At 43.4% G+C, this 19660-nt stretch overlaps 1 protein-coding gene across 6 annotated transcripts in view; it reads left to right on the top strand.

Annotated features, from left to right (window-relative positions):
- Positions 1–234: 234 nt before the first annotated feature.
- The window catches only part of dot1l (DOT1 like histone lysine methyltransferase), a 30120-nt gene continuing 10694 nt past the window's right edge, over positions 235–19660 (top strand). For 2 of the 6 annotated variants that reach the window (XM_090235545.1, XM_021603830.3), the window contains exons 1-20: positions 235–962; positions 9607–9650; positions 9770–9844; positions 10239–10302; positions 10490–10718; positions 10859–10953; positions 11061–11123; positions 11223–11278; positions 11421–11500; positions 11896–11964; positions 15075–15181; positions 15874–15915; positions 16089–16175; positions 16277–16499; positions 16659–16772; positions 16878–16969; positions 17249–17350; positions 17462–17599; positions 17733–17858; positions 18029–18444. In XM_090235545.1, coding sequence (XP_090091671.1) covers positions 882–962; positions 9607–9650; positions 9770–9844; positions 10239–10302; positions 10490–10718; positions 10859–10953; positions 11061–11123; positions 11223–11278; positions 11421–11500; positions 11896–11964; positions 15075–15181; positions 15874–15915; positions 16089–16175; positions 16277–16499; positions 16659–16772; positions 16878–16969; positions 17249–17350; positions 17462–17599; positions 17733–17858; positions 18029–18444 — 2303 coding nt within the window. In that variant the 5' untranslated portion in view covers positions 235–881. Of the gene's footprint in view, positions 963–9606; positions 9651–9769; positions 9845–10238; positions 10303–10489; positions 10719–10858; positions 10954–11060; positions 11124–11222; positions 11279–11417; positions 11501–11895; positions 11965–15074; positions 15182–15873; positions 15916–16088; positions 16176–16276; positions 16500–16658; positions 16773–16877; positions 16970–17248; positions 17351–17461; positions 17600–17732; positions 17859–18028; positions 18445–19105; positions 19621–19660 lie in introns of those variants that run through there. The other 4 variants (XM_021603831.3, XM_021603829.3, XM_090235546.1 and 1 more) reach the window with 3 other exon arrangements.

Below are 19660 nucleotides of genomic sequence, written 5' to 3'. Positions count from 1 at the left end.
ACTACAGCATTCCCTCTCTCTACATTGGTTGGCTACGCTGGTGGCGGCAGAGGGATGCCTATAGGCGTTTGTGTAGAACCTTACAGTGCCTAAAGTCAAGCAACATCAAGAGGTTTGGACCTCTTAGCATAATTTGCAGTGACAGCACAGATACAGTAATCTTTGGTGACAGGGACCATGGTTGAGTCTTCCCCACCACCACCCACCCTGAATTTGAAACACTGGTGTAAGAAGTGGGATAGCACCCAATTGAGTGTCTCTTGTACAAGATCCATCACCACCTCTGAACCTGAAATAAGGAACGCAAACTACTTCGAGGTCTGCCCCTCTGCTCCATAACAACAAAAATATTACTTTCGAAATTCACTGTCACAGTGAGTAATCAAGTAAAATTGTATTTCCCGCCAGTTGGCCGTTATTGCTCCCGGGAAATCCCAGACTTACAGAAGATAATGACTCGTTGTTTTCGTCATGGTCACTGTTCGAAATGTAACAATCCGGTTGAACACTCCCGGTAACCGTATACTTCCCCTGCTCTGAGTCCCCCCTCCCTGACGATTTTGTCACTTTGGTAGAGGCCGCTTTGCCTTTTTTTCACGCCGAGCGGAGCAAGATGGCGGCTGTACTGCCGAGGACGAGGTGTAGTAGCCGCTCGGCATGAACATTTATTTTTGAAATAAATTTATTAAAATCAAACGGAAATATTTGAACGTCGGACTACAAGGGTCGTGCACTATTTCACTCCATTACAATAATCGCCATTTTTTATATTATGTTAAGAATTTTCTTTCTGACAACATGATCACATTGTAGTAGCTAGCTCACTAAACTAGCAAGCATAGCCAGCCTACCACCGTAGCAAACGCAGGAGAAAGTGTAGAATGGGAGAAAAGCTAGAACTCAAGCTGAAGTCGCCGGTTGGAGCAGAAGCTGCTGGCTATCCGTGGCCGTTACCAGTATACGTAAGTATTCCATCAGACCAAACAATTTGCCAGTTAACTTATAACTTGGGCAACCAAGTCAGCACTGGATTTATTAATCTATAATGTTGCTAGCTAACGATAATTCGCTAACGGTAGCTACTAGCTAATGATCCGCTTGCTAGCTAAGGTTACTTACGAAGCCACGGCAAGACATGCAGGTCAGACAGACGGCCCACCAGTGTACCATCACTGAGTTAGCATACAGTGTAGATAATACATTTTCGGAGCTATCCAGAAGCGACAAATGGGCACTTGGAGTGAAAGTAGATATTGCATTACGGTATAACGTTATCCATCCACTAAGTAGGATAGGCACCTAATGTGGCTACAGACTGAACCTAAAACCAAAAGGCTAATTAACGTTACTGTAGTAGTGTACACAAATCAGTAGACAGGAGGATTTCACAAATCACACGAGAAACATTGCACACTTAGCTAACTACATCGGTTCCTCGTTTTCATAAATCTAGCTGACATTCCACGATAGGTCATTAAGTTGGCTTTAACAGTTTTATTTGACTCGCGTTATAATTCTGTCTAACATGCTGACCAGACCCCGTACAACGCGCGGATGTTGATTTTTGTCTACCCACAGAAGCGATCAGGTCACGCAGGTTGAAATATCAACTCTGAACCAACTATATTAATTTGGGGACAGGTCGAAAAACATAAAATATTTGCCAATTTAGCTAGCTTGCTATTGCTAGCGAATTTGTGATGAGATAAACATGGTTATTTTACCAGAAATGGACAAGTCCTCTTCCCTGACAATTAACCCACAGATAAAAGGGTAAACCAAGTTCGTTTCTAGTAATCTCTCCTCCTTCAAGCAGCTACTGCTGCTTCTTCTTTGGACTTTATATGGCAGTTGGCAACTAACTTTAAGGTGCATTACCACTACTGACTGGAGTGTGTACCTCAATTCCTGTTTCAATCACCTATGTAGGTATTTGGTCCTAAAAACCAATGAGTAGATGGCACGTGGGTATATGCTCCTAAAAACCAATGAGGTGACGGGAGAGGCCGGACTTGCAGTGTCACAAATAGAACCAAGTTCTATTTTAGCGGCTGGCGACTGCTGCAATGATTGAATAACATGTATGTGTATATTTATTTTGCAATGCTCACGCACGCAACACGGGCGGTGTGGTCAGCATGTAAAGTTAAACATTTAACAAACATTAGCTAGCTTGTAAACTTTAGCACCTGACCTACTTACTAGCACATGCATAAAAATGGGTTGGTTACCAGTAGGTTTCTTTGCTAACTACTTGCCATGTATTTATGTTAGCTAGCAAGTAATCTTTTTTACGTGTGGGTCAGACTCTGGAATGTTTTTAGCGAGACCCCAAGTGGTGTAATGTTAAAGTACTTAAGTACTTTACTTTACTAGTACTTTACTATTTATATTTTTGACAACTTTTAATTTTACTCCACTAGCGTTACATTCCTAAAGAAAATAATGTACTTTTTACTCTATACATTTTCCCTGACACCCAAAAGTACTTGAGGAGTACTTAAATGCTGAACAGGACAGGAAAAGGGTCCAATTTCCGCACTTATCAGGAAAACAACCCTGCTCATCCCTACTGCTTCTGATTTGGTGGACTCACTAAACACATGCTTCATTTGTAAATTATGTCTGAGTGTTGGAGTGTGCCCCTAACTATCCATAAATGTAAAAAAAATTAAGATCTTGCCGCCTGGTTTCTCTAATATAAGGAATATTTTTAATTTCATCTTTATTTAACTAGGCAAGTCAGTTAAGAATATATTCTTATTTACAATGACAGCCTGGCATGTAAAAAAATTAAAAATCTTGCCGCCTGGTTTCTCTAATATAAGGAATATTTTTAATTTCATCTTTATTTAACTAGGCAAGTCAGTTAAGAATATATTCTTATTTACAATGACTGCCTGACAATGACAGCCTCCTGCAGGGACGGTGGCTGAGATACTTTTTTATGTTTAAAAAATATATAAATATAGGACAAAACGCACATCACGACAAGAGTCAACATAACTACATAAATCACAGTAATCACACCTGTGGGGACAGGTGCATTCTTCCTACAACACCACATTACCTTTGTTTTGGAGGTGTTTAGAACAAGGTTAAGGGTAAAGAAAGATAGTTGGACACTAAGAAAGCTTTGTTGTAGAGCGTTTAACACAACATCCTAGGAGGGACTATCATCTGCCTGAGCTATGTTGTTGATGAAAATTGAGAAGAGCATGGGGCCTAGGATTGAGCCTTGGGGTACCCCCTTGGTGACTGGCAGTGGCTGAGACAGCATATTTTCTGTCATTATACACTGCACTCTTTGAGAGAAGTAGTTCGCAAACCAGATCCCTCAGAGACACCAATACTCCTTAGCCAGCCCACAAGAATGGAATGGACTACTGTATCAAAAGCTTTGGCCAAGTCAATAAACATATCAGCACAACATTGCTTAGTATCAAGGGCAATGGTGACATAATTTTGGACCTTTTAGGTTGCAGTGACACATTTATACCCTGAGTGGAAACCAGATTGCATACCAGAGAGAATACTATAGACATCAAGAAGTCCAGTCAGTTGACTATTGGCAAGTTTTTCCAACACTTTCGATAAACAGGGTAAAATAAGATTAGGCCTATAACAGTTATGATCAGCCTCATCTCCCTCTTTAAATAAATTATGAACATTGGCTGCCTTCCAAGCAATGGGAACCTCCCCAGAGAGGAGAGACAGGTTAAAAAGGTTGGATATAGGCTTGGCGATGACAGGGGCAGCAACCTTAAAGAAGAAATGGTCTAAACCATCTGACCCAGATGTTTTTGGGGGGTTAAGTTTCAGGAGCTCCTTTAGCACCTTGGACTCAGTGACTGCCTGCAGGGAGAAACTTTGTTTTGGGGAAGGGGAAAAGGAGGGAGAAGCATTGGGGATAGTCTCATTAGAAGGGGTGGGAGATGAGGAAATGTTGGACGGGCAAGGAGGCATGGCTGAGTCAAATAGGAATCCTGACTTAATGAAGTGGTGAAATGGTTTATATTTTTTACAATGGTTTATACTTTTACTTTTGGTATTAAAGTATATTTTTGAAATTACATTTACTTTTGATACTTAAGTATATTTAAAATGAAATACTTTTAGACTTTTACTCAAGTAGTATTTTACTGGGTGACTCCCTTTTACTTGAGTAATTTTCTATTAAGGTATCTTTACTTTTACTCAAGTATGACAATTGGGTACTTTTTCCACTACTGGAATCCCCCCCTCTCATTTGCAATATGTGGAATTCAACTCATGTATGCATTTCATTTTGCCAAAACTTTCAGTAATGTTAGCTATAAAAAAAAGGGGTGTGGGGGTTTGTTTAGCAAAATATTGTGCAGAGAAATGACAGCCACTGTAGTAGCTAGCTGGTCTATAGCTGACTAAACTCAACACAATGGTGAATGAAGTTTCTGATGAACTCCACCAACAGAGTTGATCAGAGACCAGGTCAAAAGTATTTCCTTTTACTTATGTTGGTCCTCTGTATTTACATGCCTTTCTTTGTTTGCTGAAATCATACGTTTTAATAAAATGTTAATCAAATACAACCACCTACTGTTTCATCATTGCTGTTGCTCTAAGGGGGCAACTCAGCATGAATGTACATGTGCCAAATTAATCTCAACAAGGAAACATTTAGTGGCTGTATTTGATTAACGCTTTATTAAAAAGTATGAATTCCAGCCAACAAAGGCACGCAACTACAGAGGACAAACTTAGGTACAGGGTATGCATTTCATAATATCATTTATTTAAAATATTGACCTTGGGCGAATAGATGTAGTCGGAGCTGAATTTCACAAAGATTATTAGAAACTTCCTTCACGATGGAGTTGAATTTAGTCAGCTAGCTGGAATCCAAATGCAAATGGCTCTGCATGGTGGTCACTGCCTTTAATGACGTCTACTGTTCCTGTTATTGCATAGAAAGATTGTTGCACACTCTTTGGGAATCTGGGGGATAGCTGGCGACTGGGCTTGAACCGTTTTGCAACTTGTTTGGATGAATTATTACACCCCTGCACTCATGAGACAAAGCACCTTCTGTGCCAATAGGAAGAATGAGCACATCAGAAGCTATAATTTGCAACTGCATAGAAGGAACGCTACACAATTCCCCAACTGTACTTCCTTATATTTGTGTTTCAAAAGGCAAGTTGTGGATGGCAAAAGTCTGCACCCACTATGGTTATATTTAGCTTTTCCACTGGGTCACAAGAAAACAATGAAAATTAGGGATATACCATCCCATGTCACTCCCACGTGTATCTCAAATTGTTTGATCACAAATATCCATCCCAATTTTGAAACAAGTGCAGCAAATTCAGGGAATTAGCTGAAAGAGTTGAACTTGAAACCTAGTCACAAACATAAACATCCAATACAATATTGCTAACGGAGTTTAGTCTACTCAAACATGTTTTAGTGCAGAGGCGACTACTAACAGCCAGCAGCAAGGGTGTGTTAGACTGAATACTAATTACAACTCTTTTGGGATCCAGAAATAGCCTATATAGCTTGAAGAATATATGAAGGACTAGGCTACGTTTGGGTTGTTAGATGGAAATGCCACTGAATAAACCTGTAGGGTAGGTTGAATGTGGACAATAGTCTACTGCATTCAATGGGTTTTTTAAAGCTTTTGCAGACTGGTGATCCTGGGTAGATTTTAAAAACAGTTGATTAAAAACAATGAATCAATGCTGAGTGTTCTTTATGATGTTAACACCATGTAGGGTTGGACGGTATACCGTATTTTACGATATACCGGTATGGATACACGGACCGGTTTGGGTTTTTACTTTACTTTCTATAATGCTATTTGAATGTTTGGTATGTTAAATGTGATGTGATAAAAACTTCTGTTTTTATAGTTTACTTCACTACTTGAGTCAAATTTAATTCGAGCAAACATAATTAGCTATACAGTCTGATAATACCAGTGATGGTGTAAACCTAAATCAGTATTTTGTTTGTGCAACAGTATCATTTTAATCAAAGAGGAATACATTAAGCATGAATGTTAGCTACATGAAGAATCTGAGAGAACATTAAATGTAGCCAAAAATGATAGGGTCCCCAAGTTAACACTTATCAACACTTTGGTTCCTACCCTGTCACAAAAACTCCTCCCTGGCATTTTCTTTCATTTTCATGTAAAACAACACTGTATTCAAAATGCCCACTATTTATATTCTAACTATAGAATTTGAATAAACATTCTATTTCCATGATTCCAACTGTTCACCCAAGTTTTTTGATCTAATTCGCAAGTAAATATTTGCTTAAAAATAAGGCCTATATTGTTTGCCCATATCGTGCAGCCCTAGGTAGCAGTGTGGAAATTATCTCAAATGAGTGCCTAAAATGCAGAAATGTATGACAATGCTAAAAATAAATTTTGGTTGAAGTTGAATTGAACAGTATAAAACCATCAGAATGGAGAAAGACCCATGGAAATCACTTAGAATGTATGTGTTAACACCCTAGGGTCACTCACTACTCATAAAGTAAATGTAGAGCTTTTATTAATTAAAACATAAAATCCTGTCAAATACCATCAAACCGTCCTGTATGTTTTTTGTACCGTGATGTGGTATTTTGGCCATATCACCCAGCCCTTGGACCATTACCAAGCTTATTTAGATTTTGCATCAATATAGTTTAAAAAAATTGCACAACATGCTGCTGTAATATTTTAACCTATGTCGGACTTACTAGATAGAACATATGTTGAAAATATTTATCCTAGTTTGGGCCCTAGTACAACTCCAACAACACATTTGCTGGCAGATTTGAGTGTGTTTAGACCTTGCATGTGCAGCATGCCTTCAACATATCCTTTAGCTGAATGCTAAAGTTTAGCAGATTGTACAAGCGAGAACAGAAATGGAAGCAGATTAAATGGTTGTGGTTTCTCTGGTGGCTTCAAATGTGTTTCAGGTGTATTTCTCATTTTATAGTAAATTGTGGTAAGACTGTGCTAAAAAAAATGAATAACCTGAAGCAGAATTTCTCAGAACAGCACGGTGGAGTGTTGTCTGTTTGGGGCCTGTAGTGTCACTCTGGGTAATGCTCCTTTACGTCAGAGTACAGGAACTAGGCAATGCTGCTGCTGACCCAATCCTCCACAGTTGGACTCGGCTGACATCACTCCATTACGCCAGAGACCGATAAGAGCACTGTTGCATGACTGGTTTTTTCTCAGGAAAGGGCATTTTGCAAACTGTTTAGAGCTGCTGGTGCCTCAGTTATTCTGTCGAAGTTGGTGTCTTGATATCATAAATATAGACTTAAATATCATAGGCATGTCATGTACTGAGTAACGTGGCAGCCAGTGCTCATTATCTGTATGTGTGGAGTCTCAGCACTGTTTTCAATAAGGACCTAGACAATTCCTCATTATGCACTTTGAGGACATGAAGGGGCGTTAAATAAGAGTAGGATTACAACACACTTGATTCTACTTGAGTCTCCAAATCACATGCCCTCGATGTTTCATTGTGGCTATTTTTGCACAGTTTGATCTATGGAAGAGGACTGTAATGACGCTTGAGCAGACTACTTCATTTCCATGAGTATGTTACTGTGCAATATGTCACTATTCAGATGAAGTTGTATTAATAATGCCGCCCACTGCTCTCCACCACAAAAGATACATCACACATATTCCAGTACTTCTGACTCCCGAAGTGCAACCCAAAACGCCCCATTCACCCACAGATAAACAGCGCACACTGTGCTCTTGTGTTGTGCAGTGAACAACAACAGAGTTGTGATATATGCTGCCTGCGTGTCTCACCACATCGACGCTGTTACCACCACATGCTTGAATACTCTTTCTCTCACACATCCAGTCACCATCTGCAGATTTAAATCATCTGTAACTGGTTCCATATGAAGTACACCTCTTCTACTGCAGAGGCCTTTGTTCATTTTGTTTCTTGGTGCTTTAACTAAAGCCAGAATGCCTTTAAATAAGACACTACTTGAATCAATGTCATCTTGCCTAGTTTGTGTTGTCGATAGCCTAGCTAATGGTGTTCATGTGTTCCTCTCAAGTGTGTTTTGAAGTTCAACTTTGTAACAAGCGAATCACTCCTTAGACAAACCATGTGACCTGTGTTATCAGTGAATAGGATAAAGCAGACAGGCATGTATAAGGCACTTCCACCTGCCTCCCTCACCTACTGAACAACATGCGGGTGACAACGGATACTGATAAGGACAATAAGTCACTGGACCATAGTCCAAAGCTTTAGCAGCCTGTCACCATGTTCTAGGACAGGCAGCGCTTTGAAGAAAAGGCTTTTGACGGAGTCCGTTATCTTTCTCTGTGGTAATGATATCACTGTTGCACACGGTTAGTTATATGATTATTGGCCGTTAGTAATGCGTAGGGAAGCAGGCGTTATGCCCGGCCGGCTGTGTGTCATGGTGAGGTGAAGAGAGCGTGAGAGGGAGGGAGGGAGTGGGTGGTTGCATCAGTTCCGTCGTGTGCCCACAGCAGGGGGTCAGGAGGAGCGGAGGAGAAGAGAGAGTGTGGGATTGGCTGAGAGCTCCTATCTCACGTGCCATACGCTCTCTTTCTCTTAGCCAGAGTTTATTTTTAGCACCACAGTGGGTGTTGCTGCGTGCCGTCTGTGTGAGCGGCAGGAACACCCCCCTCTCGCCGCCTCCGCACACACTGCTGTCAGTCTGGGACTAGCGCGTTAACCCTCGTTTTGGCTGCATGTATTCTGTGATGGTTGCATTACTAGGCTATTCATAGCAGCGTTTGCTCCTCTTGTGAAACGCTTTGCCTTCCTTGTGGTGGGAGATTTTATTTCATACCCTCTGTGGTGCTATAATCTCAGGCCTGGTGTTATTGGCAGCGGTGCCATGGCGGGAGTTGTAGCGCTGTTGAGCGGAAAACGCTGAGCCTAGTAACTGGAGGCTGCTACTGTGCCAAAACCAATCCAGCTGAAAGCAGCTGGGCCTAGCTGACTGGAGGTTGCTCTCTACCTTCCCTCACTCCCACCCTCCTTCCCTCCGTCCGAGCCCCTCCCAGGCCCGGTGCCGGAGCAGGACACAGAAAGTGGGTCACTGGGTCAGCTCAGGCTGCCAGCAGCCAGTGTGACTGAAATCCTGCAGTTCCTCCCATGCTGCAGCAGTGCTCTGACAAAACTCAGCTATCCTAAGTGATAGTGCTTCACATGCTCACAGTCTCCCAGACCATATCCAGTTAGAGAATGTCAGCTTGATAACAGTGATACACTCAGTGGTGTCTCCTGAATTGTTATGCTGGCAGTCATACTACGTGCGTCACACTAACGACTATGGTTTGCGCTGTGTGTGGATTATTAGGTAATTGAGTGCTGCTGGCCTTATCTGACCCGGCGGTCTGAACTCGTGTTGGTAGCTGGTAGCATATTTGTGTTCATTTTTGGGATATCCTTATTTAGTTTTTGGTTGCTGCCAGTCTGTTATATACTGCAGTAAGGCAGTCTTTTTATTGCCTGTCAAGAAATGCTTTTTGCATAAACAAATTGTACTGAGAGTACTCAATCTCTCTTCTCTCCTGTGTTCACTTTCTGTTTTCAGGACAAACACCACGATGCTGCTCATGAAATCATTGAGACCATTCGGTAAGTAACTAGTACCTTTCTCCTAAATCTCAAAAGCATGGTGCAGTGAGTGACTGCACTTCTTGGCTGAGTTAGATTAGATCAAAGTGAACTCACCATGTGTTGACCATTGTTCCCAGGTGGGTGTGTGAGGAGATCCCAGACCTTAAGCTGGCCATGGAGAACTATGTCCTCATCGACTACGACACCAAGAGGTGAGCCGAGGGTCAGACGATGAGGAACGAGGATTATGAGGCTGTTCTGAAGCACAGTCTAACACCATAGTAACATAACACTTAGACATCCAGAGTATGAACCAAATGGACCTCCCCTCCACTTCACATTTGAAGGATAATTATTCCCAGAAGGTAATAAAGATATTAATGGCAGCGATGCTAATTTAGAAATATTTTTGTTTCCTGTGGCGGCAGCCCAAAAGAGATGAGAAGGAGTCACGTAGAGGGATGGCAAACTGATATGCAATTAGCATTCCTGTGTCCAGGGTGCTGGACAAACTCACAAACATCAGCACAGACAAAGTCATGGGCTGTTGGTTTCTTGTCATACGATGTTGATGTTATTTCTTTATTTCTACGTGTGTTGTTACAGCTTCGAGAGTATGCAGAGACTTTGTGACAAATACAATAGAGCCATTGACAGCATCCACCAGCTGGTAAGTTGGAATATCTCCAGATGCGTCGAAAGCTTATTTGTCCACACATTAATTCAAACAGACGTCTTTCTTGTAGACGTATTGTCACCGTGGGTTAAACCTAGCTCACTTGAGCCCAGCAATATGTTTATATCCTAGCTATGTAATATACTCATTCTAAACCTCTTGTCCCGTATGTGTGTCACAGTGGAAAGGCACAACTCCGCCCCTGAAGTTGAACAAGCGGCCGTCCAATGGGCTGCTTAGACACATCCTGCAGCAGGTGTACAACCACTCGGTCACGGACCCCGAGAAGCTCAACAACTATGAGCCCTTCTCCCCCGAGGTGTACGGCGAGACCTCCTTCGACCTGGTGGCCCAGATCATCAACGAGATGGAGATGATGGAGGATGACACCTTCGTAGACCTCGGCAGCGGTCTGTGTTTGTTTACGACGTCGATGTTTACTTCTGAATGAGATAACCAGTCTTAATGTGTGTCTCTGTGTGTTGATGTGGGATGTGTCTAAATGAGCAGGTTGGTGCTATTTTTGACTCGCAATTATCTGTAATTGCAGGGGTGGGACAAGTGGTGCTGCAGGTTGCCGCAGCAACAAACTGTAAACACTACTTTGGTGTGGAGAAGGCAGACATTCCAGCCACTTATGCTGAGGTAAGTTTCCACATCTAGCTTAAGAGTCTTGGTTATCTTGATGATTGTCAGTCAACGGAGAAGGAACAGATTTTTAGAACGACTAGTGTTTGCGGTTTGCCTTTCAGTCTATGGATAAAGAATTTAAGAGGTGGATGAAGTGGTATGGGAAGAAGCACGGGGACTACACGGTATGTGGTATTCTGTTGTCATGACAGACGTGTGTCACTCACAAATTGTCCCTGAGTAATCGATGTGCAACTCATGTTCCTCTTTATTTCATTTTAAAGCTGGAGAGGGGGGATTTCCTGTCTGAAGTGTGGAAGGACAGGATCGCCAACACAAGGTGCATTACCTCTATGTACACTGGATGATACCACTGTGTATTTACACACATCTGAACATGAAGAGAAACATCAGCACAGCTTCAACTCTAAATCTTTTTCTTCCTCTTCCTCCCTTCCTCCTGTTCCCTGTTTGTCTAGCAGTGTTATTTTTGTGAACAACTTTGCCTTTGGTCCAGAAGTGGATCACCAGCTGAAGGAGCGCTTTGCTAACATGAAGGAAGGTAGGTAGAAAATGGCCCTTTTGTTACCCAGTGTCAAGGACACCCTACCGTATTGTTGTTACAGCGAATGAGGAACCTGGGATCATTTCAATATGTCATTGATTCAGCTGCTTTCATGCATGCTGTAGCTTAATGGCAGCTGTGTCAACTCCACACACTTCACCTCTGACACCTCAGCTGTGTGACCTCCACATGACCCCGTCTTTTAAAAGACAGATATGAGAGGATGATCTATGCTACCATTGATAATGTATAGCAGACACACGCAGATCAATGGTTTGATCTAGGACTCATTATAGATCAGTGTTTGTGTTGTTTTCTTTTAATCTGTCAATTTCAAACAACCTCTTGTGAAGTGCCTTCATGAAAAGTTCATCTTTGTTTCTCTCTCTTAGGTGCGAAAATTGTATCATCAAAACCTTTTGCACCTCTAAATTTTAGAATCAACAGTCGAAACTTGAGTGGTAAGTCTTCATCATGGAACAAGTTTATGTTCTGGGCAGACCCCGGAAATGGAACTGCAGAAATGTCAACAGAATTATGTAGATAATGTTATTAACATCTGTCTGTCTGATTCAAAACTAAAAGTTGCACATTTTTTTCTTTTTAATCAGAGTTGAAGTATTTAGCATCAATTATAGTGCATCTTGGGTCATTTCCCTTGCAACGCTCCGATGTTGCTATGTTCAACCTTGGTTACATTTGTTGCACACCGGTGTTTGTCGTTTTGCCAGCTCAAATAAGACGTTGCCTTCACTGATCGAGATGAACCCCGAAATGAGGAAATACTTTTGGTCATGCAGTGTATGTGGACACCTGCTCATCGAACATCTCATTCCACAATTATGGCATTAATATGGAGTTGGTCCACCTTTTGCTGCTATAGCAGCCTCCACTCTTCTTTACACCACTCGCTTGGCATTGCGCATAGTGATCTTAGGCTTGTGTGCGGCTACTCGGCCATGGAAACCTATTTCATGAAGCTCCCAACGAACAGTTAATGTGCTGAAGTTGCTTCCAGAGGCAGTTTGGAACTCGGTAGTGAGTGTTGCAACCGAGGACAGACGATGTTAACGAGCTTCAGCACTCTGCTGTCCCGTTCTGTAAGCTTGTGTGGCCTACCACTTTGTGGCTGAGTCGTTGTTGCTCCTAGACGTTTCCACTTCACAATAACAGCACTTAAAGTTGACCTGGACAGATCTAGCAGGGCAGAAATTTGAGGAACTGACTTGTAGGAAAGGTGGCATCCTATGACGGCGCCACGTTGAAAGCCACTGAGCTCTTCAGTAAGGCCATTCTACTGCCGATGTTTGTCTATGGAGATTGTATGGCTGTGAGCTCGATTTTATGTCTGTGAGCATCAAGTGTGACTGAAATAGCCAAATCCACTCATTTGAGGGGTTTACCACATACATCAATTTAGTATGTTTCAACTTCTTATCTTGTATTATTTGGGAATTTATCCGGTGCATGCGTTTTCTTTCTGCAAGCATGGACAACAGAAGTGTAACAATTGTATCCAAGATATAACATGACAACATCATGTTAAGGTTTACCCAAATTACCCAAAATGCTACTTTTAAAAATGTATAATATTTAATTAATGTGTAACTTTTATAAGTTGGAGAACACAAAATGATGGGTCACACATTATTTGGATAGTCCGGATAGTCCTTCTGTAGATGCTCTACAGATGGTCATACCAATAACAAACTATCTGTTGATAAGCAACTGCTTGTTAGGATTAGGGTTAGTACATAGTTAGTTAAAATGTTACTGATAGTCTATCCTAATGTAGCAGGCATAAAATAAACGCTATAAACTTTACTGAACAGAAACATAAACGCAACATGTAAAGTGTTCCCATGTTTCATGAGCTGAAATAAAAGATCCCAGAAGTGTTCCATATGCACAAAACGCTTATTTCTCTGGTAGCATCCCTGTTATTGAGCATTTGTCATTTGCCAAGATAATCTACCTACCTGACAGGTGAGGTTGATTAAACCGCATGATTATTACACAGGTGCACCTTGTGCTGGGGACAATAAAAGACCACTCTAAAATGTGCAGTTTTGTCACACAACCCACAGATCTAAAGGTTTGAGGGAGTGTGCAATTGGCGTACTGACTGCAGGACTGGCCACCACAGCTGTTGCCAAATAATTTAATGTTAATTTTTCTACCATAAAAGGCCTCCAACATTGTTTTAGAGAGTTTGGCAGTACGTCCAGCCGGCCTCAACCTCAGACCACGTGTAACCACTCCAGCCCAGGACCTCCACATCTGGCTTGTTCACCTGCGGGATCGTCTGAGACCAGCCACCCGGACAGCGGATGAAACTGGGTTTGCAAAACCAAAGAATTTCTGCACAAATTGTCAGAATCTGTCTCAGGGAAGCTCATCTGCATGCTCGTCTTCCTCAACAGGGTCTTGACCTGACTGCAGTTAGGCGACGTAAATGACTTCAGTTGGCAAATGCTCACCTTCAATGGCCGCTGGAGAAGTGTGCTCTTCACGATGAATCCCTGTTTCATTGTGAAGAGCAGATGGCAGACGTGTATGGTGTCGTGTGGGTGAGCAGTTTACTAATGTCAACGTTGTGAGCAAAGTGCCCAATGGTGGCAGTGGGGTTATGGTATGGGCAGGCATAAGCTACGGACAACGGACAAAAATGTGTTTTATCGATGGAAATTTGAATGCACAGAGATACCGTGACAAGATCCTGATGCCCATTGTCATGCCAAACATCCGCCGTCATCACCTCGTGTATCAGCATAATAATGCATGGCCCCATGTCGCAAGGATCCGTACTAAATGTCCCACTTCTTTCATGGCCTGTACTGACCAGACATGTCACCCCTTGAGCATGTTTGGGATGTTCTAGATCGACGTGTACGACAGCGAGTTCCAGTTCCCGCCCATATCGAGCAACTTCTCACAGCCATTAAATAGGAGTTGGACAACATTCCACAGGCCACAATCAACAGCCTGGTCAACTCTGTCGGGTTGCATGAGTCAAATGGTGGTCACACCAGATACTGACTGGTTTTCTGATCCACGCCTCTACCTTTTAGGTAGAGGTATCTGTGACCAACTGTATTCCCAGTCATGTGAAATCCATAGATTAGGACCTAACGATTTCCTTATATGAACTGTAACTCAGTCAGTCGTTGAAATTGTTGCATGCTGCATTTCATACTGGTCTTGACGATAAGAAGAAAAGACTGGGGAGGTTCTCTTCTGCACCGTTCAACCAATTCAGTAAATATGGAGGAGTTAAGATGGAGTGTGGCTTTGTTAATGTCTCACTCTATTTCCCATGAGAACCAAACCATCCAGTTGTTGGGAACTCGGGAGAGGCTCCTGATAGTCTGAAGATGTAGAGAATCTACAGATGGACTGTCCAAATAAACTGTTACCAAATGATGTTGACATTTTGCATTTCCGCTTCCTACCTGGGACACAACACCTTTTCTGATATCTTTTTTTGGTGGGTGGCCCTTGGACAACATATCCTAGTGTGTATTTCAATGAACTAAAACATTTTGTTGATTTCCTTTGTTTCTCCCTAAAGACATTGGCACAATAATGAGAGTCGTTGAGCTGTCTCCGTTGAGGGGTTCAGTGTCCTGGACAGGGAAGCCAGTTTCCTACTACCTTCATACAATAGACCGCACCATAGTGAGTCCTGCTCTCCTCTTTTATACTCACAAAACGTCTTCTCTGTCCCACACACAATGTTGCAATGGCAGTTGCTCCATTTAAAGAAGGGTAACCTTGAACTGAACGAATGGCCCACGCTTCAAAGGTCTCCATCAGTTCATCTGTCCTTATTCTGTATGTGTATCAAATACCATGGTAAATAACAAACCCACGTGATATTTTCTGACAATGCGTACGGTAGCAGTACTCAGAACATGTTTAGTCGGCCATATCCCTGCAGGAAACAACTGCAACTGCTGGTATAGCCCTGCAGTGGACAGAGGAGATGTGGTACAGCGACAGGTGATGGAGCAACCAGCATTCCTACTACATGTTGTACCATGAGTGTTTTCGACTTGTTTAGAAACACTAAAAACAAGACTTAGTACATTTTTTGCAAATAGTTAGCCTAACTGCAAGCAGAAAATCTAACATTTTCTGCCTGTCTGTTGTTGGAGGGCATATTTTGCCAATATAACCTAGAATATGCGGTCATATGAGGTCATCGCTGCATTGTTTCTGTATCCCCCACTCACATGCACGTGTTGGAGGGCTTATGGATAGTGTCACACAAGGTGACTGCACTAAAGAGAGAGAGGGGAGAGTGTGACCTCTGCTGTCTTTGCCTCTGTGTCCATGTGCAGTACTTGATACTTTCTTTTCTTTTTCAGCTTGAAAACTATTTTCATAGTCTCAAAAATCCTAAACTCAGGGTAAGCTTCTTTTTGTTCCTTTGGTCACTGTATTATTTTATGTTGCCCACAGAGTATGTGTAATGACAATCTTAGTCACTTCCGGATTGTCTTTGCAGTTGCACCCAGTTTATATGCCCTCCTGAACTATTCACATGGTAAAACAACACTAAGATGTTCCTATGTGTTTTTAGGAGGAGCAAGAAGCAGCTAGGCGTCGACAAGAAAAGAACAGTAAAGACAGTAAAAACACCACCCCAACCAAGGCAAAGGAGCACAAGGTAAGTCCCTTTATCGTCTTTCACGTCTCTATGCTCAGAGTGGTGATCTCATCAGGAGAAGAACTTTGGTTTGTTTTCACGCTGGCCTCTCCCTGTCTCAGGATTCCTGCGGCGAGGATGAGCAACCGAGGCTATTGGCAGTCGTGAAGGCGTCACCCAAACCCCGCCGCGCCAAACTCCTCAGCAAAGGCCGCAAGCTGAGCGCTCGGAAGCGCGGGCGTCCCAAGAAGGCTGCCGTGACTGCAGCCGAACGCAAGAGCAAGAAGAGCCAGAGTGCCCTGGAGCTGCTGCACGCCAAGACCATCTCTGCAGCACCCCCTCAGGGTGAGCCATCTGCTCACTCTCACACACACACACACACACACACACACACTCCTACCCAGGGCTGAGTCCATATACCCTTGTGCATTTCTGTTTATTTAGCCTTAAACTCTTCATTTTGATCAATGTTTGTTTAGTTGACTTTCCTTGTTGTTTCTACAGATGCATACAGGTCACCTCAAAGTCCCCTCTACCAGCTACCTCCCAAAGTTCAGCACTATGCGTCTGGGCAACTGCTGCTGGGCCCCACTCCTCCTGGCCTACAACAGCTTCTAGGTGAGCCTCGCTACCCTGACCCCACCCTTCCTTATCACACAGACCTGTCTATTAGTCACAGCCAGCAGAGCTGAAGGCCAGTCCTCTCTGTCTCTCCCCCCACAGACAACATTAAAGTCCAGTACCTCCAGTTCATGACCTACATGAAGACACCTCAGTACCACAATCACCTGCAGCAAGTCCTGGAGCAGGAGAAGGTAAATAGAATGTCCAAATCACTCAATCCAATGCAAATAATCCATGTGACAACAGTATCGCCACCTCGTTAAAGAGTAATAGATGATATCATAAATTAAATTACTGCATTCAGATTCACTCCCTCAGGCTCAAACTTCAACTCTCAACCCTCCCTTTATCAGTCATGTTGAAGGAGACTAACCCCCTGGGAATGTTGCCTCTGCTTTAGTCTCAACCTCTAAAGCTTTTCTCTTTTGTTCTTCCTTCCCTCTTCCTCCATCTCTCCTCCACCTCTGCAGCTAAAACACAGAGAGCTCTCTGGGCAGGCGGAGCAGCTGCAGACTGTGTGTCAGACCCACAAAGAGAAGATCAAAGGCCTCTTCCACACCAAACTGGATGAGGTAGGCAGATAACGTGGTGAATGTCTAATGAAACCAGCTGGTAATGAGAAACTAATGTTGGGAGAGTACTCGATCGCTAAACATCTTACCCTGTCTTTGTGTTCCCCTCAGCTGGGAGTGAAGGCCCTAACTGTGGAGGACCTGCTGCAGGCCCAGAAGGAGATCTCCGCCCACAACCATCAGCTGAAGGAGCAGACCAAGCAGCTGGAGAGAGACATGATTGAGCTGAGGGACCACAGCCTGCTCCTGGTGAGACAACCTCGCTACTCCTGGGTGTCATCTCTCTGGCCCTTTTCACATTGGGGTTGATCTGCGTGTTGGGCATTCTGTCAGACATATAGCCAGAGACTTGCAACTCACTAACTATAACGGTCTGTTTCAGTTGAAGTCTCGGTGTGAAGAGCTGAAGCTGGACTGGAGCTCTCTGTGTCTTGAGAGCCTGCTGAAGGAGAAGCAGGCCCTACGCAGACAGATCTCCGAAAAACAGCGGCACTGTCTCGAGTTACAGGTACACACCTCTGTGCCCCTTCCTCTCTGTTCCACCTATCTCTACCGACAAACTTAGAAGTAGTGGAGGAATCGGTCATCTACTGTTGTTGTGAAGCATAGTTTTTGTTAGCAAAGTGATGTTCCTATTCCTTACCTTGTGTAACGGCTCCCCCTGGTGTTGGTTCTCAGATCAGCATCGTGGAGCTGGAGAAGAGTCAGAGACAACAGGAGCTGCTCCAGCTCAAGTCCTACAGTCCCTGTGAGGATTCCCCTTACCGTAAGGGCCTCCCTCGCCCTACCCTGGACCACGACACCCCCAAACTGAGCCTGGTCGTGGCCGGCCTCAGCCCCGAACTGTCCATCAACGGCACCGCCTCGCCCTGCTTCGACAGGAGGGCCACCAAGGGAGAGCTCCTCTCCCGCTACCTGCCCATCTCGCCTGACGACGAGATTGTGCCCCCCACCCCGGACGCCCGGCACAGGCAGCTGGGTCACCCCCTCCCTGACTACACCCGCTTCTCCCCAGCCAAGATCGCCCTGCGCAGACACCTGAACCAGGACTCTAGTACTGCACACTTCAGAGGCTTGGGCTTCACTGGTCTCAGGTAGAGTCCTGCACGGGTCCGTTTTTTGGAGCCGCACCCGCCCCGCGCTGGCCACATCAATTCGGAGCCTCACCCGATATCCGACATCAGGACAGATTTTTCTCCGCAACCTGACCCATCCGCGTAGAATTGTTCCGAGAAGCGATCCGTGACCCGCCAAAATAACATCGACAACTAACAGAGTTGTAGACAATTCCCATTCCCTGCATGAATTCATTTGTGTCTATTTATGTCTATTAAAAATGTTTATAAAAGGAAACTATGCACAATGCGATGCGGCACATTGACAACTCAAATCGCTTTGAAAAAGAGCTTTCTAAGTAACCTCCTTATTCCTTATCTAATGTAAGTCTATAGCCAACACAACAAAACAATACCTTTACATTGAGTATTGTTTCGATAATCAAGTAGTTGAATTGAAACTTAAATGAATATTTCCCAGAATCAAATAGGCTACATTTATTTAGTAGGCTATTGGCAACTCAAACTATTACCAGCCGCACAGGTGTAAAATTTCCTGCGTATGGTCTAAATGCACGAAAGCCTGAATTTATGTAATAATATAACTGACAGTTAACTGAATTATTGTTAACAAACACCTGCTTGCACTTTTGCAGGCTGTGCATCCATCTACTGGGTTGTTGTCCTCCTTGTCCACAATGACTCCAAAAGCCTTCCAAAACCGAGGATTTCACTCGTGCAGCACCTGTTTCCACGATGGTGTATTCATCATAACCTTTCTTTTTATTTCTCCTGTTACGTTAACCATTTTCCCATGAGCTAGGAGTCCGGGAAAATAAACTTGCCAATGTATCGTTGTGTGGCAGAAGGGAACATAAGCTCTCTGCACGTGGACAAATTAGGAACGTTTCAGCACCACACAACAAATGGACAGTTCCTGCTCCACTCTCTCGCTGCATGGCTGGTAGCCTAGGCTGTGTCTGCCTCACCACTCACATAGCCTAATTGAATTCACCAGACACAATTTAACAGCTCCAAAAAAATATTATCTTGATTTAAAACGTTAAACGCAATATAATTGTTCTGAACCGCGAGCCGACCCGCTGGTTGAAAGAATGTTTTCATTCCACCCGCCAGCAGATTTTTTTTTTCTTTTTTTCGGATCAACCGCGAGGAACCGTGGGTATCCGACCCGATGCAGGACTCTAGTCTCAGGTTAGTTATCAACAGACTGACATAGTAGATTGTCCTGAAA

This window comes from Oncorhynchus mykiss, chromosome 5 (genome assembly GCF_057628025.1).
Source record: "Oncorhynchus mykiss isolate SJ-2025 chromosome 5, ASM5762802v1, whole genome shotgun sequence".
NCBI classification, from domain to species: domain Eukaryota; kingdom Metazoa; phylum Chordata; class Actinopteri; order Salmoniformes; family Salmonidae; genus Oncorhynchus; species Oncorhynchus mykiss.
This window is presented reverse-complemented; position numbering and strand designations above follow the sequence as displayed.